Genomic DNA, 18,005 nt, shown 5'->3' with positions numbered 1-18,005 from the left:
ATCAAGATATGTTTAAGATCTACCTTCTATTTGCACAGAAAATGAATGAGAAAATATTTAAATGAAAAATGGCAAAATAACAAGTAGACTTCTGTCACCTCCTTAAAAATTTTCCAGTAAAAGTACAAGTTGGAATGTTTCAATATCCATATAGCTTTCACAGTTAAGAAGAGCTCTATAAATGTCCTCTGGTTTTTATATCATCTGATAATTTCAATGGCTATCAAGGCTTTAATTTTCCACAAAGAAAGGTAGCTCTTGATTCTGGGTCCTGAAAAGGAATGTACAGGATGAGAATGAACACCTTATGCTGGAAAACAAGGAAGGGCCAAAAGGACACAAAAGCCAACTTGGAAGGGACTCCTACTAGCTAAATATGAGACAATGTAGACATAAAAATAATAACTGCAGTGGACTAAAACACACTAAATATATAAACAAACATATGACTTACCTTTGGAGGTTCCTTTGGCTGTGGCCTATTATTATTAAAATGATAAAGGGAAGCAATATGATCTTATCTTACTCATATTTTAAGGAATCAAGTAATTGATAAATGGAAGTTTCCCTTTAAAGAATTCCAACTACAATTCCAATGTAAATAGAATGATAGAATTAGAAAACTATATGATCTAATGATATAACGGGTCTGGGCAATAATTATCAATGTTTGCTAAACTATTACATAAAAGGTTGATGAGCAACTTTAAAATAGAGTAATGAAGCTAACAGTATCTGAATCTGTTATTCTTAACATTACTAAAAAGTGAGAAAAGACATAGGGTACCTCCTTACGTGATTCAATACAAAGTACACACACCTATGAATTATTGTCCAAAAGTATATATATTGAATCTAATAAAGCCTTTACATCTAATCAACAATTTGCAGGAAACAGCAGGGATAGAGGAACAAATTAAACAGCATCATTAAGATGTAATCAGTCAAATCCAGAATGTGGAAAATTCTACAGAGCAAATTATCTAATTTCTTCAATTTGAAAAATGGCATAAAAATTGGAGATGTGTGTAATTTATAGGCTAAAAGACTTAAGAGACATACCAACCAAATGACTCTCATTTGGATCTTTATTTGAATAAACTAACAGTAAAAGGACACTTTTGAGGTATCTGGGGAAATTTGAACAACGTACTTACTACCTGATGTGAGAGCCATGCAAAGGGGCCTCTTCTAACCTCCTACTGTGGGGAGGGTAATTAACCGACAGTTCTAGCTGCTGTGGTCTGAATCCACCATGGTCTTCAATGCTTATCCATGCTTCCTACTTCCTACGGCTTCCTACGGCTGCTTGCTATGGCTGTTCCCTGCCAACAAAAGAGTATAGCAGGAATACAAAGTCAAGACCACTCCTATAAGACGTGGGTCTACTCTGATGAACAGGCACCTTTGGTCTGAGGACTTTTACACCTTCCTAAAACTTTTTTCAAACTGCACTATGTATTAAGACTGCCTGCTCAGCCATCCTTCTTCTCTCTCTCCTTCACAGTAGTCAGACCTGTACTGAGGTCTCCCAGCCTCTCCTAGCTCCTCACAGGTGTTTTTCCCCCAATAAATCCCTTGCAGTCCTTCCCCTCAAGAACCCAATCTAAACAGATGATATCAAGAAATTAGCATTAAATTTGTTAGGTATGATAATATTGTCGTTATTTTTTAAGTCCTTATCTATTAGAGATACATTCTCAAGTTTTTATAAGTGAAATGATAGGATGATTGAAATTTAACTTTAAAATACCCCAGCAAAAAAAAAAGGAAAAAAATGGGGGATAAAATAAGATTAGCAATATATGGATCATTATTTTATCAACTTCTGTGCATATCTGAACATGGCCATAGTAACAAGTGAGAAATACCTGACCCCTAATCCTCAAAAGCTCATCAAATCCTGTCAAGGTCATCAAAAATAAGAAAAGTCTAAGAAACTGTCACAACTAAGAGGAGCGTTAAGAGATATAACTACTAAATGTAATGTGGTATCTTAGATTGGATCCAGGAACATTAGGGAAAAAGTGAGGAAATACAAATCAAGTATGGACTTTAATAATAATGTATCAATATTGGTTCATTAATTGTGACAAATGTACCATACTAATGTAAAACATTAGTAATGAGGAAAACTGGGTGTGAGGTATTCAAGTACTCTCTGTACTACCTTCACAGTAATTCTATAAAATTGCTCTAAAGTATTTAAAAAGCAGAAATAATTAAAAATAATAAACTATCTGGAAATAAAAAAATTATTCTAAATCAATAAACATAGACTTTAAAGTTTTTCTTTACTCACTGATATGCAACACTGGATTTCTCCTCACTGATCAAATAGCTAGAAGATGTTACTGATTTTCTGAGTTCACAGTAAACTGAAGATTCAACCTCCCCATGGGCCACCCCAGTGTCCACACATGGAAAAAACAAAACAAAAAGACCAACAAAAACAAAACTGTAACTAATGAAATATACATTTATTTGTTCCAATCAAGTTTTAAAATTTGAAAAAAATGCATTCGTTACTAAAAACCTTCAGGCAATAACAGAGATCCAGCTTAACACAGTAAAACAAAGATTTCATTCCACAGTCTCCTGGACTTAAGAATCCATTTGAGTTGCAGAGATAATACTAAACTAATGCAGTTATGTCAAGCCACTAATCTCCACACTGGGGCTTTTCCTCATACAGTCTTTTGCACTGTAAGCAACAACGAAAAGATCACTTTTTGTTTTTTTAACGAGTTCATGTTATATTATTTACATAATGTCCAAAGACCAAGATCTTTACCTAAAAATAGAAATGCACAATGCAAATTTGCAAGCTTTGACCTGCATCAGAATCACTTGAAGGGCCTGTTAAAACATAGATTGCTGGGCCCACCTCATTCAGGTGTTGGGTGGGGCCCCAGAGTTACTATTTCTAATAGGTTTCTTTGTGAAGCCAGTACTACTGGTGTGGAGACCACACTTTGAGAACCACTGGCAAAATGTTTAATAGGACAATGATTATGTCATAAAAGTGAGTATGTTACAGTGTAAGCACAAAGTACTGCTTCGTAACTTTGGGCAAATTACTCTTCCTAATCTGTACTTTGCACTTTAAAGAATCAAATAAAAACAATATTTAAAGCACTCAACACAATGCCTGGCAAATAGTGCTACTGAATTTCTAATTATTTAATGTTGTTATGCTATACTACATGTGTTAAAGTTGTGCTCAAATTGTTAACTAAGTGAGTCACTGTACTTAGCTGAACCTCGTAAGGTACACTGATCTTAAAGGAGTTACAAGAAACAAAAGGCACTTCTAGGCCCCCTATGATCATCAATTAGCATTACCAATGCCAAGTCATTCATCCCACTACAATTTTCGCTAAATCATTTTAAAGAATACAGTTAATGTGACAGTTACTGGCATAATTTATTTTTTTTAAGATTTCATTTATTTATTTGAGAGAGCGAGCGAGCACAAGCAGGTGAGGGGCAGAGGAAGAAGCAGACTCCCCACCAGGCAGCGAGCTCAATGCATAATTTTACTTTAAATTAGTGATGTTGTTCATTGTCCCAAATCACCCATTCATGAAACTTTGATCTGCTATGGAAAGCTAATAATTTTCCAACTTTTCTTAACATTATATCAAATGAATGCATTCTTATCAAAAGTGATTGGCGGGTTCTACAAAATGGGATTTCCTATGGTTTTGACTGATAGCTTTGGTTATACTTTTGCACTACAAGAATAAATCAGATACCTTTCTATTAATTTTGCACATTTTAATGTGAATAACACACTTAGCTGTCAAAACTGTTACTTTTCTTTCACATGTATAAAGTCCAAGTCCAATCTACCTTTCTTAACTGGTTCATATTAATTTTTTTCATAATGCTCAACTATCTGACACCAAGTAGAGAGCTTCTTCCTTTATTAAACCTATCCTGGGCGCCTAGGTGGCTTAGTCAGTTAAGCATCTGCCTTTGGCGTGGGGTCCTGGGATCGAGCCCCTCATCAGACTTCCTGCTCGGTGGGGAGTCTGCTTCTCCCTCTCCCTCTGCCCCTGCTCATGGTCTCTCTCTCTCAAATAAATAAAATCTTTAAAAAAAAAATTTAAAAAACCCATCTTTACTCAGTCACATTCATTTTTTGAAAGTGAAGAGTAAAATTGCGCATTTGGTCCAATATTAAAAGGGAAGTTTTGCTTTCTAGCTTCCTTTTTAACCTTATCTGGTTAGACATCAAAATAAAATGAATGAATTGTAAAGGATATTATAACCAGTCCTATCTCTTTAACATGAAGGTCCAACATTACATAAATTCTCTCCAAAATGTAACTCTTGCAGAGGTGAAAAGAGAAACAAGACACAGGAGATTAAGAAAATATGTGGGTAGTATACAGCTACTGATAGAATGGTGTGCATGCACAGAGTGAATCTAGAAGAAAAAAATACGGATTTGATAAAGTCTAAGATAAAGGGCTCCAGGTCCAATTAAGACTAAGAGACCTTACAAGTTTTTCGATAGGCTTGCTAATGGAGTAGGTTCTTATATAAGGACTTGAGACATTATCTAAACAGTCTGACTGAAGGATGCTTGTTCACTTGTTAGACATGTATGACATTACTGAGAAGATTAATTTAGAGTTCTAAAAGTAAAGAAGACTGATTAGCTTGTGCAGGTGTATGAAGAATGACACATTAGCAAAAGGTTATGTAAACCATTTACTCAAAAAACAAAGACCGGATTTGTACATTCTCAGACTCCTACTTATCTTTTTCAAACTATTAAGGACCTGAAATTCTTTGAACACCATCAGATTTAGTTGATAATAGTTCCAATTCTGAATTAAGAAATTATTCATGTAGTTTTAAAACAAAGACAATTAAAATTTTTAGTCAGATTGAACATGTGTATACTTCCTTTCTTCAAGAAGTCCCACCATTGAAGTATACAGATCTTATCAATATAGCATTTTTATTTTTTTAAACATTTTTCCCTTTACAATAATGTATACTAAAGATTTAAATGTACTGCATATTGTTTTAGTAAGAGGCACACAAATTAATTAGAATATTAACATTATCCCTTAACTCCAAAAGTAAAACTCATGGTCAGGGTTTTACTGATAGTTCAGGGTGAAAAAAAAATAACCAGTGTTGAAAAATAAATGAAAATTTATTTTTTTACTGAGTATTTATTATTTTACATGCAAAGCCTATTAAAAGTGAATCTATATCAAGCTGACTATTCCACCATGAAAACCTATGCCATGGGAATTATGAAAGCTCTCTACACAATACTAATGTGGTCAATAAATTATCGAGGTGTTTTTCTACAAATATTTACTTAACTGATTTTTCAACAAAACAGTAAATTTTAGTTTTCATATGGTTGTTGCTGGTAGCAGCAGCCATCTAATACTTAAATTTAGAAGAAAAACCCTGACTAAAATAGCCAAATCTTCCAAGAAACAAGTTCACCAAAAAGGGCCATGTGTATCTATTAGGTATCCAGAAGAGGAATCAAAACAAAACAGGCACGTAATTAGTGTCCATCAAGTGATCATCATTAACATTCTTTTTTTTTTTTTTTTTTTTTTAAGATTTTATTTATTTATTCATTAGAGACAGAGAGAGAGAAGCAGAGGGAGAAGCAGGCAGGACTCGACCCCAGGACCCTGAGATCATGACCTGAGCCGAAGGCAGACGCTTAACCATCTGAGCCACCCAGGCGCCCGATCATCATTAACATTCTATTATTACCAAAGCAATATGTGTCAGGATGTGAACTGCTTATTAGATGTAAATACCTAAAAACAAACTAGTAATCAATAATGTACAGAGAGAATACCATTAATAGTTTGTTGTATCTGAAATACACTGAATTCTTTTTACTTCATTACTGCTATAAAGTCTTCAACAATGTTCTTTTCATAAAGCATAATTACCTAAATGAAATATGGTAAGATATTTCCCAACATGCATCAGGTCTTCCACTCCACCATTCAGTAAGTGCTGCAGCAAATTAAATGGTACCTATTAACTAGACCTAAAAGACAATGGCTAGATAATACCAAAAAAAAAACCACACTTCTGAATGAACTATTCAGATTAGACCAGCTAATGCTAATTAAGAATGCACTTTGTGCTACTGACACACACTACATAGATAGTACACTGCTAAATGAAGGGCTGGTCCATGTCCATTTTTAAAAAACATCTATAAGAACTATAATTACATATCTACTAGACTAATAAATACTTGCTAAAAGAATAGATATGAAAATTTAATGTATTTATAGTCCTCATCCATATTCCTCTCACATACCGACACGTTAATGGGTAGAGGATTTTAACGTGCTGTGAGAGTCTAGCTAAGATAAATAAAAAAACAATATGGGTTCAGGTTTTCTAGGGTAATCTAGGTAATTTTTCAAGTTTGAGAATGACAACCAACTTCTGAACTTCAATGAGAAATTTAACAACATGGGGGAAGCACCTGAAGAGCAAAATGTTTGTTGTCTACTAGTATTACGCTTTCAGTTAAATGGAACAACAAAAGTGGCACTAGTTCTCACATAAATAATATATAAATTATGATCCTAGTTGATGGGATGTCCTTTAATTATGAGAGTGAGCACAGGAAGTCAAGCTTACTGTTACATATTAGGAATGGTTCAGATACAATAAGAGAATGTTTAGCACTGACTTTAACATATTATTTTAAAGTTCTGACTCCTGAATGTTAGTTCTTTCTTACTATTCCTCCCAATGAAAAGCTGGTGTGTTTCGTTTCTTATAGTACAAGATGAAAATCTATGCCTGAATCTTGTAACAGGCTATTAACTAAACCATGAACAGTTATTAAATAAGTGCCAATACTGCATGGAACTTACTAGGCATGGACTCAAGATTATAAAACTACAAAATAGATGAAAGATGACTATCACTGTACATATGAATATTGTCTAGGACATCAGATCAATGATCAAACCAAAGGTCTTTCCTGTTTTGTATTACAGTGTTGAACTTACAAAGTCTATTATACTGACTTGTATTTTCAACAAAGTATTAGTGGACTCAAAATGTCACATTTTAATTTCTAATTATAAAAATCCAGACTAATCCAGAAAACATAAACCCATATATAATTGAGGTAGGTTTTTCACCTTAGGAATACATTGCTTTAAACCACAATTAAAAAGTTAACTTTAAAAAAAAAGAATACATTGCTTCATGTGTCTGCCCCCCGATACTTAATTTTCTATGTTTTAAACTGCTTGAGCCAGTGTGACAGTGCTAATCTCTATATTTAGTAAATTCCCTTAGAAATACATAAACACCACCCTCTTCCTCTCTAAAGGTAACTGTAGTGCAATAAAATTAATAACAATTCTAGAAAAATGAAAAATGGAGGTTACTTTGTAATTCTCAAATTAATGCATGTCAGAAATCAGGGGGACAAGTCATGTTCACTTTAAAATTAATAAACTTATTGTTTTGAAAATAATATCATAAACACAGTAAAACTTTGAATATGCTTTATTATGCCATAAAGTCCCAGGAAATATAAGAAATATAATTTCTGAATGGAACTAATAATTTCACAAATACTAGCACTTTATTGACAACAGCCAAGTTTTCTAAGGTAGTGCACATGTATTTTACCTTTTTAAAATCTCAATGCTTTTTATACATTTTAAAGGGAAATTGTAGCAGATCCTACTTAATTTTTCAATATTCAGTGTAAAAATCTATAAGTGATATAAATACACATTTTAAGGACAGGAGGAAGGACTGCTTGTGAACTGCTTTGCCTAAGTTGTCAGGCCTCTGTATTTGCACTAGGTACCATTATGTAAAAAATCATTGTTGGAAATTTTCCTAATAAACTGAAGAAAAGGAAAATTTAAAAACAGCTCAGTCTTTAAAAGCACTAATAACTGGTATAATTTTAAAAAGGGAAATGAAATATTCCTTTCCTTACATATGGATTAAATAGAAATTTCAAAAACTTTACTGAAAAACCAGCACACTAATAATGCTGGATATTGACAGCATTTTCACAACATCCAAAGCTTGGATGTAAAACTAGGTAATAGCAATATTTCTGCAAAATACCTAAGGGTAACTGAAGGGAGATGAGTGCCTCACAGCCAAGGCAGTGACTGAGCCTGGCATACCACTCTGACATGTGGAGAGCAGGTCACTGTTCCCATGCTGGGTAACATTCTCCAAAAAGGATGCCCTTACGCAGTAATTCTGCAACTATATCAAGTTTGGTAATCTAACGTTGAAATTTTTGGTAAATATATTTAAACATATGAAAACTTCCCCAGAGACCAGATAAATTATTAAATAAACTAAAAGGGGGACAAAATGCTGGTAGCTAACGTATGTTAATTCTAGGGTCTCCAGTGGAAGATATAGAAAGGAAAGAGGCGACAGCAGCTATTTCCAAACTTAATTATGATCAGAATCATCAGATGGTGAGCTTTAAAAATTCTATCCAGGGTCTCAACCTAAATCTATCTAGAAATTACAGCCAGGGAATTCTTTGTAAGCAATCCAAGTGATTCTAATCATCAGCCAAGGTTGAAACTTCTGAAATGAGAAGCCAATCTAGGTAACCACAAAGAATTTTTAGAATTCAACATGTGATATTTATCATTTACGTTCTGTCCAGTTGTCTCACTTCCCTATTTTTCTAATAGTAAATAATGAAGGAACTTGGCAAGTGAAGAAAAAGAGACAGTAGGTTACCCAAAATGGATTTTACTACGTTTCATTGGACAAAACGGTATCAGTATACTGTTTAGGATTCAATTATCAGACAGACATTTCTTAATGTTAATATATTTTAAAAGAGGGGGTTTCCTTACTCAACATAAAAATTTAATATACAAAAACTCTAAACACTAAATGATACTTAATAGAAAATTTATAAATTTCTTCAAAATTTTTAAAAATTGTTTTTAAAAATCCAATATTAGGAAGAAAATCCCTTAAATTTGAAGTAGGGGAATAATTCTCTCATATGACAACAACTGTATCACAGTGTTATTCTCCAAGTTAGAAATAAGCAAAGTATTTCAATACTATTTCTGTTTATGTATTGTTTTGTAAATGTAATTATAAATGTTTTAAGTGTGGATAAATATTTTGGTTTTGTTTTTAATGCAAATGACAATTAAAAATATGGATTTTTTTTCTTTTACACTGAAATTGTACACGCTCTCCAGGACTGATGAATGAACTTTTTAAATATCCCATGTTCATTTATAAATCTTGGAATAATAAGAAACATAGTACCTACATAAGAAATTTTACGATGAAATTACAAGTGTATGTCTTTCAGAAGCTAAAGTGATTTTAAATTTTTTTCAACATTCAAATACAAAAATTGTATATTTTAATTTACTGTAGCACAATTCAAGTATTCTTTAAAATTTTATATTTAGCCAACTAGTACATGATATTAAATGACTTTTCATAATAGCTTTCCTTTTTAAAGATGACTGTTACATAAAATGATGTGACACTCTATTACTCTAAATTGCTTAGAATAAGTTGAAAGAACAAATGACAATAGACAAAGCCTTTATGAGTAAATCAACAACACATATTAAGTTTGCACACATCAGTAATAAGGCAATTGCTGGTAATTCCCCAGAAGTATTTGAATTCATGTAAACAAAGACTATGTATATTCCTTTAGGGAGAAAACACACTACCATAGATAAAATATATTCAAATGGTTGTGACTTTAAACCATATATTATTTGAATACCACACAAAACCAAAAGAGGCGTAACCTATCATTTTAATAACTGAAAGATGTTACTTATTCGTGAAATAGAAGGTTGATACTGTTTTGAAATAATGAAAAAGAAGTATTTTGAAAATAAAAACCCACTGTTTTCTAGAAATAAATATACATACTTAATGTATTGCAGCATAGGTATATTGTCCTACCATCAACTATAACATTCAATCAGTAGTTTTAAAATACTTTTTCCACACTGGGACTTGAATCTTCTACCTTGTTAGCTGACCAACAACTTTCAAAAGAGTTTTATTTTCCTGCTTTAGTTGTTCATTTTCATCTTCTATGTCATCTAGGTCCTTCAGGAAACAAAAAACGAAAATAACATAGGAGTTTTTTAAATAATTAAAAATATACTAAAGGTGATAAAAACACTTTAAAATACATACATTCAAAGATAATTCATACAAGCATTTAATTTGGAAACAAGGACAAGTTCTGAAAACAACTTTAGATGAAGTATGCCCCACCTGAAGGGAGCATCCACTACTCAACTCCTTCTCATTATTATCATGATAAGACAGATACCTCTTGCCAGATTTTTCATTTTTAGGAGAAGTCAAAAATCAGAATTCTTTAATTGTGAATCTTCCAATTTTTAATCATTATAAATAGCTTCATTTTTCAGTTAAAAACAAATCTCCCCTCCCCAAATTGAGGGCTAAACAAAATACATATGTGGGCAACATGAGCTTCAGGGCCTCGGATAACAGCCTGTATCAAACGAGGCATCAAAAAGATAGAGGTACAAGTTCTGGGTGTACTCCTACCACCTGGTATGATCTTTAACAAGGGTGTGTGCTGGGAGGTGAAAATCTGGGGAAGTGATAAAATGGAGGCATACAGAAAAGGAGATCTGGAGCAAAGGGAGTTGATCTGGTTCAATTCACGTTAGGCTTCTCTATAACATTTTGTTTGAGGAAAAGGTTTTAGAGCTTTAAAAAAAAATGAAAGCCAATAAACTAAGTAATGATCCTCCAGCTTTAAAGTTATATGATTCCAGGTCTGTGTTCCCTATGTTAATCCTAGTGCCATATATACAACCATGCGGTAAATATGAAGATAATCCACTCTAAGTTTTAGTTAGAAGAAACTATTTCAAGGCACAATGCTTACTGATAGTTGTAAAAGCACGTATTTTTAGATTTATCCTTGTAATTCAAAATACTAAAACTTGGAGTAATCAGTTTAAATTGTAAGCATGCTACTGGACAGCAGCATTCTGATAAATTTAGCATACTGCCTTTGGACAATTAGGTAAATGTTTTTAAAATGTGCAAAAATAGAATCTGCATTTACTCACAAACCAAATGAATGATGTTGGGGAACTTACCTATTGAAAGCAACAACAATAAATATACAGGATTCCGAAAATTACTACAACTGAGACCTAATCCAAGATTTAGAATTAAATAATAAAATATATTCCTGTATCATTACTTGATTATAAACTCTGTAAAAGCAGGTGTTTTATTATTCTTTTTAATGCACAGCGCCTAAGACAGTGCTAATGTATCATAGACTTCAAAACTATTTTCAGATTTTATTAAATCATATTCCAAAACCAATAGAGGAATGCCTGTGTTCTAAACCAAGATGAAAGACTGTTTACAAAAATGGAGAGCTCAGAATTAGGATTTTGGAATACCTGATGTAAAATACTGGCTCAGATAGTTACTCCGTGATTACTACCTATGACTTTGAGCAAGTTAAACTAAATTGTGCTGTCCTCATCTATTACCTGTAGTTAATGCCTTAGAGCTTTATTTAGAATGGATCTACATAATGAAGCCTCTTTATTTCCTCTTCTTTCATTGTTAGGGTTAAGACTGGATTAGGAATCTGTTCCCTTTTTCCCTGCAGCAAACTTATTTCTTTCCTCCATCTTATCTGAAGTCTTCTAATATGCAAAACTATGGAATCTCTTCTCATCAACATTACCTAAGTACGGGCCAGCACTAACACCTGCTTCTTAAGCAGAAAGGCCCAGCACTAATACCTGCTTCTTAAGCAGAAAGTAAATTCTAAGGCTGAATGCAAGAAAAAGAGTTACAAAATAGTGTAATAGAGACCTAGTATAATGCTAAACCTAAAGTTGGAGATGTGTAAGTATAACTAGAGGGGAAAAAGGTGGTGAAAATACACACAAAGACATCTGGAGTGTCTTATGGCAAGAAAGTAGCAAGTTTAGCTCTTCACTGAGGCAACTCTGTACCAATACCCTTTTATGTGTGGTGGTGACCAAGCTGCCTCTCACCTCCAGACTCTAACAAAAACACTGAACAAATCCATTCATCAGTCCATCCCCAAAAGAACAGTATTAACTGAATACAACTGATAACTGGCCAGAGGAAATCAGTTTATAGAATGAAATGATGATTCTTATTACCACAAGTTACCATCTCATTAACAAAATAATGAAATTACATAATCTCTTCATACATATGTATTTTCATCCAATTGAAGGGAAAAAAACAAACTATGAAACTGAAATGTGTGAATACTTACTCTATTTAACAAATCAATTTCTTCTTTGAGTTTTCCGATCATTTCCTCTTTATCTTGCATTAGTCTCACAAGTCTTAAGTTTTCTTGCCTTTCTCTTACTACTTCCTGGCAGATATAATTACAAAGTATTAATTGGGAAGTAAATGGTTGTTTTTAACCTTAAATGACATGTATCTGCCAAGTTTGGTGAAGCACCCTAAATACAGGAAGACTTCCAAATGCATTTAAGTCACCTGGTGAGGGAAGGAAAAACCCATCCTAGGAAAGACCCAAAGAATGAGAGGAATACAGGAGTTATAAGATATATATATATATATATATATATTTTTTTTTTTTTTTTAAGGATTTATTTATTTGACAGAGAGAGAGAATGAGAGTGCACACGTAAAGGTGAGCATGGGCGAAGGGGGAGTGGGAGAGAATCCAAGCAAACTCCGTGCTGAGCATGAAGCCCGAGGCGGGGCTTGATCTCACAATCCATTAGATCATGACCTGATCAGAAACCAAGAGTCAGATGTTTAACCAACTGAGCCATCCAGGTGGCCCCATATTTCTGATTAAACCTATGTTTACACAATTCTTTAACAAGTACTAATACCCAATGACTTACCCTCTTTAGTTTATCACCACCATTGTTTTTTTTATTATGTTATGTTAATCACCATATATTACATCATTAGTTTTTGATGTAGTGTTCCATGATTCATTGTTTGCACATAACATCCAGTGCTCCATTCAGTACGTGCCCTCTTTAATACCCATCACCAGGCTAGCCCATCTTCCCACCACCCTCCCCTCTAGAACCCTCAGTTTGTTTCTCAGAGTCCATAGTCTCTCATGGTTCATCTTTATCACCACCATTGTAATGATATATCTTATTTTTTAAATGGATAATATCCTGTTTGAAGAAATTCAAATTTTTTATTCGAAATACAAAGTTTAAGGGGCACCTGGGTGGTGCAGTTGGTTAAGCCTCTGACTCAGGTAGTGATCTCTGAGCCTCTTGTCAGCTCTAAGCTCAGCGGAGTCTGCTTGGGATTCTCTCTCCCTCACCCCTGTCCCTCCCCCACCAAATAAATAAATAAATAAATCTTTAAAAAAACACACACACACAAAGTTTAAGAAAAGGAGATGGCTCTGGAAAACTCTAAACAGAAAAACAATGGTCCTCAAATGTTACTTGTGGCTCTACCAGTTAATGGACAAAATAAAGGAACTGAAATAGATTACTGGTTTTTAAACTTTTTTTTTCTTCAAACAATGCAACACCTTTTTCAAAGAAATCTTATTTAGAATCCAGGGCCTTGGGCTGGGTTGACTACCTTTGGGGCAAAAGAAAAGCAGAACTAAAAAATTTCGTTCAGAATTTACCCTCTTTCCTACTAGCCCTCAGAAAAAGCAGCCAGCCTGCTTCATTAAACAGCTGCTGCCAAACTACTCGGAACTGGATCCAAACTCATGTGGAACTGTAAAAGCCTTTCTAAAGAAACCTTTTAAACCGATTAGACTATGTATTCCTTAAAGTTTTTAATTTAAACTCACAGAAACTGGTATTAAAGCTGAGATATGAACTAAAAACAATCATAATACTATAAAAATTTTTAAATTAAATGTCTACTTAAAACAATCTTTGTATCACAGAGAATAATTTCAATTCAGCAATACAAAACATATTTTCAACAATCAGAAAGTAATCAGCACCATTACCAACTTTACATATTAAATGTTGACAGAAAAAAACCTGAGACCATATGGTTAATATATTTACGCCAATATTCATTTGCCTTGTTGTTCTCAAATACACTCCTAAATAGGTTTATTCTGACAACTGTTTCAAACACCAAAGATGGCTCTAAGCTCTAACCAGAACCCAGAAGAAAGTCTACAAATGATAAACTATACAGATAATATAATAAACACACAGTAGGACATATTGCCAGCACAGACTTATAACCATTTCAAAAACAAAGACTGTCTTTAATATGTTAGAGGTAATACGTAGCAGAATGGGAGTATACATTAAATATTAAGGAATACAAGAATTGGCTCCATTTCTGAAAGTTTTAACAACAGAACTGGATAAGAAAGTATTAAGGGAATCAGAAAATGCCTAGCCACAATGTATCTGGAAACTATATACTTAAGACAGTGATTTAAAACCGCAACTTGACTAAATATGGAAATACCAATTAATACTAATGGTATCTTCCACTAGCACCTCTCATTCTTTTCCCTTTGTTGGCACTCTCTCTCCCATACAAATTTCAATTTATTTTCTCAGCTGCTAATGAAAGTAAAATGAGGAATCCCAATGGCATATTAAATTTATCAATCTTAAATAATTTGTAATTCATACCTTTTCAAGATCTTCAATTTTCTTTTCCAACATGCTACTTGAGACCAAATTACCTGAAGCATTTGCATCCCTGTTATATCTGCTGAACACACTTCTATCTGTTCGGGGATATCTACTTGAGACATCTTCTTCAGAGGCAGTTGTGCTATGGAAAAAAAAGATGTATTTTATAAAAGTACCCGTAAATACTCAGCAAGAAGAATACCAAGAATATTTTCTATTCACCATAAATAATTACCATTCCCTGAGGACACACAGTTACAGTAGCCAACTCATTTATAACTAAAGAAGTTAATCATTATTCCAACACAACAAAAAAAATTAAAAAAAAAAAAAAGTTAATTTTTTTGACCAATAACTACTGAGTAGCTGGCTAAGTACCAGACACTGTTCTGGGCATGAAGATATAACAGCAAACAAAGACATGGACTCTGCCTTTCACAGGGCTTTCAGTTTAACACGGAACATAACCAATTATAATAAAGCAAGATGACCATCACAATAAGGTAAGTATAGGGTACTATGACAACTGACAGGAGACTTAATGTAGATTATCTGTGGTGGAAAACCATTTTGTTTTCTTTTTCCATTTTTTTTTAAAATTCCAATCCATCATGGACCAATACTTTTCTAAGATAAAATAAAAACGAACTAGTGGAAAAACAAAAGTTAAAAAGGCCATATAAAATATAAGTTCAATGTTTTATTAGCCATGCCCATAAAATTTTATTTCAATAATATAATTAGAATTAACAGAAAAAAGAATTACATAAAATTGTTTACTTTCATTGAAGTGTGCATATAGGCAATCACAGAAAACAGCCATCACACTAATCATTTCATAATTTTATTTAACCCAAAGTGAGGACTGAAATGGCAATTCTTCATATTAAACACCAATTCACATATTTAAAATTTTTAACATAATGAGTTTGTTTCTTGTTTTTTTGTATTACTTACCTACTACTGCATTAAAAGTTACACCAAAACTTAGTGGCTTAAAACAACACATACTTATCATCTCACAATTTCTGTTGGTTAGGAATCTGGAAGCAATTTAGCTGGGTGGCTATGTTTCAAGGTCTTTTATGAGGTTTTGGTGAGGACTACAGTCATCTGAAGGCTTGACTGGTCTAGAGAATTTGCCTTTGAGCTCACTCACATGGCTGATGGCAAAAGGCTTCAGTTTCTAACTGGCTGTTGACCAAAAGCCTTAGTTCCTCAGTATGTAGGCCTCTCCACTGGGCTGTTCACCACATGACAGCTGGTTTCCAGAGACAGACAAGACATACACTGCAGTATCTGCTATGACCTAATCTTGTAAGTGACATACTACCACATCAACCCTGTATATACTGCAGTGTGGAAGGGGATTACAAAGACGTAAATACCAGGAGGTAGGGCATCCTGGGAGCTCTTTCAGAGGCTGGCTACCACATTTGCTAAATGACCTATACTAGGTTAGACTGATGACAATGCAACCCATGAGGGATAAGGTATATCTAAACTACTTCTATGTTTTCTTTTAATAGCACCCATAACAGAAAAACTAGTTTCATAGATGTATTTTAACAGGAATAGAAGATATTTTAAATAAAGCAATTTCAGCTCAGGATAGTAATTTTTAACTTTTACCCAAAAATCCAGAAAATGATGCTTTTTAAAATTTGTCTTCAATCCTTCATTGGTAGCCAATATCAGTAATTTATCCATCAAAACTATAGTTCAATCCACAATAGTTTTTTTTGAAAAAAAAAAAAAAAAAAAAAGGATTCCTGAGCTATTAATTTCCTATGTACTGGCTTTCTTTTGATAAAAAAATTCAAAGTGTGTCTTACCAAATTTGTAAATCTGACAAACTTCTTACCAAGTTTGTCTTACCAGTTTGATTTTAACATTTTATAAATGTGCACTACAAAAATCATCAACTACTTTACTGATAATTATTACTGTGAAACCCATCATAACAATCTGTGGAACTTTTTCCCAAAATTTCTAACTTTCATTTTTGTCCTTTGATATTATATAACATTAAAAACATCTGACATTCTTTCCTTGCATGGAAGGCTAAGATCATTTTTAAAAAAGAATAAGGCTATCAGACAAATAAGTCTAATTCACATATTTAAAAAGTTTGGGAACCAAACTGGTTCCTTATCTTGCAAAAACACTAAGCATTCATCCCAAAGTTCAAACACTTTTGTCTGACCATCTCCCTTTGAAAATTACTGTATTCCTTAGCATATGGTAACAGTTGACTGGTTCAGCTTCCAAACTATCATTTATTTTTTTTAATCTCAAATTTAATGCATTAGTGTTTAAGCAATTCACACTTTTGTGAACTACTGTTAATTTAGGTGATATAGAAAGTACAGTTTAGTTCAGCTGACAATAGCAAGATTTTCTCAATGAAAGAAGCAGGACATTGATTTACATTATGGCACAAGTTCCAGCATGTTTTTCTTGTCACCATCTCTCTATAACCAGAACATACGCCTACAAAAGCAAAACAAAACTCCAAACCACATTTGTTGATTTGTTAACCCTTCAAAGTTTTACAAATTCATAATAAGTTGTGTTTGTCAGCAAGGAAGTTGAAAAATAAATTCTGCCTTCATATCAGTCACATTAACAAAATCAACGTGTTCATCAAATTGTAACAAAAATTCCTTTCCTACCCTTATTTGTCTAAGAGTCAGTCTTCTGGATCACTAAACTGTTCCTAAATATATCAAGCTATGGTGTTGTCAGAAAGTATTACATAAACTATCTTCTTTGCAATGGATTCATCCAACATTTCCAAACAAACACCTTTGTCTTTTCATTTGTGTGTAGTTGTTTTTATGTTAGCAACCTGATAATGAGACTTTAAAAGAAACTAAAAAAGCCCTAATGATTACATAAGAAATCCTGAAGATCCACTTCTGTCAGCTTAACTGTAATATTCCTTCTTTCAAATAATTCATTTGTGGTTGTGAATGTACTTATGTAATACATATAAATGCCACTTAAGTTTTGATGGTATTATTGTTGTAGCAGCCAGTACATCACTGCAAATAACCCACTGTGGTTTTAGCACTTCCCCATCAATTATGGGTAAAAATTGAACTCAACACAGGCATTCCTCGGAGTACTTTGGGGTTTGGTTCCAGACCACCACAATGAAGCAAGTATCACGATAAAGAGAGTCAAATTTTTTGGTTTCCCAGTGCATATAAAAGTTATGTTTACACCATACTGTAGACTATTTTTTAAATTTTATATAACTAAAAAATGTTAGTAAGTTTTTTTTAAATTTTTATTTAAATTCTAGTT

At 33.2% G+C, this 18,005-nt stretch overlaps 1 protein-coding gene across 1 annotated transcript in view; it reads right to left on the bottom strand.

The window, feature by feature from the left end:
- Nucleotides 1-5,695: 5,695 nt before the first annotated feature.
- PAWR (pro-apoptotic WT1 regulator) overlaps nucleotides 5,696-18,005 on the bottom strand; it is a 108,375-nt gene continuing 96,065 nt past the window's right edge. Inside the window, exons 5-7 of the mRNA XM_032393707.1 lie at nucleotides 14,691-14,835; nucleotides 12,335-12,439; nucleotides 5,696-10,125 (exon numbers count right to left, since the gene is read on the bottom strand). Of these exons, the coding sequence (XP_032249598.1) occupies nucleotides 10,039-10,125; nucleotides 12,335-12,439; nucleotides 14,691-14,835 (337 nt within the window). The 3' untranslated portion in view covers nucleotides 5,696-10,038. The remainder of the gene's footprint in view (nucleotides 10,126-12,334; nucleotides 12,440-14,690; nucleotides 14,836-18,005) is intronic.

This window comes from Phoca vitulina, unplaced genomic scaffold (assembly GCF_004348235.1).
Source record: "Phoca vitulina isolate PV1807 unplaced genomic scaffold, GSC_HSeal_1.0 scaffold76, whole genome shotgun sequence".
Classification (NCBI taxonomy): Eukaryota; Metazoa; Chordata; class Mammalia; order Carnivora; family Phocidae; genus Phoca; species Phoca vitulina.
The sequence above is the reverse complement of the archived record's forward strand: the minus strand, read 5'-3'. Positions and strand labels throughout refer to the sequence as shown.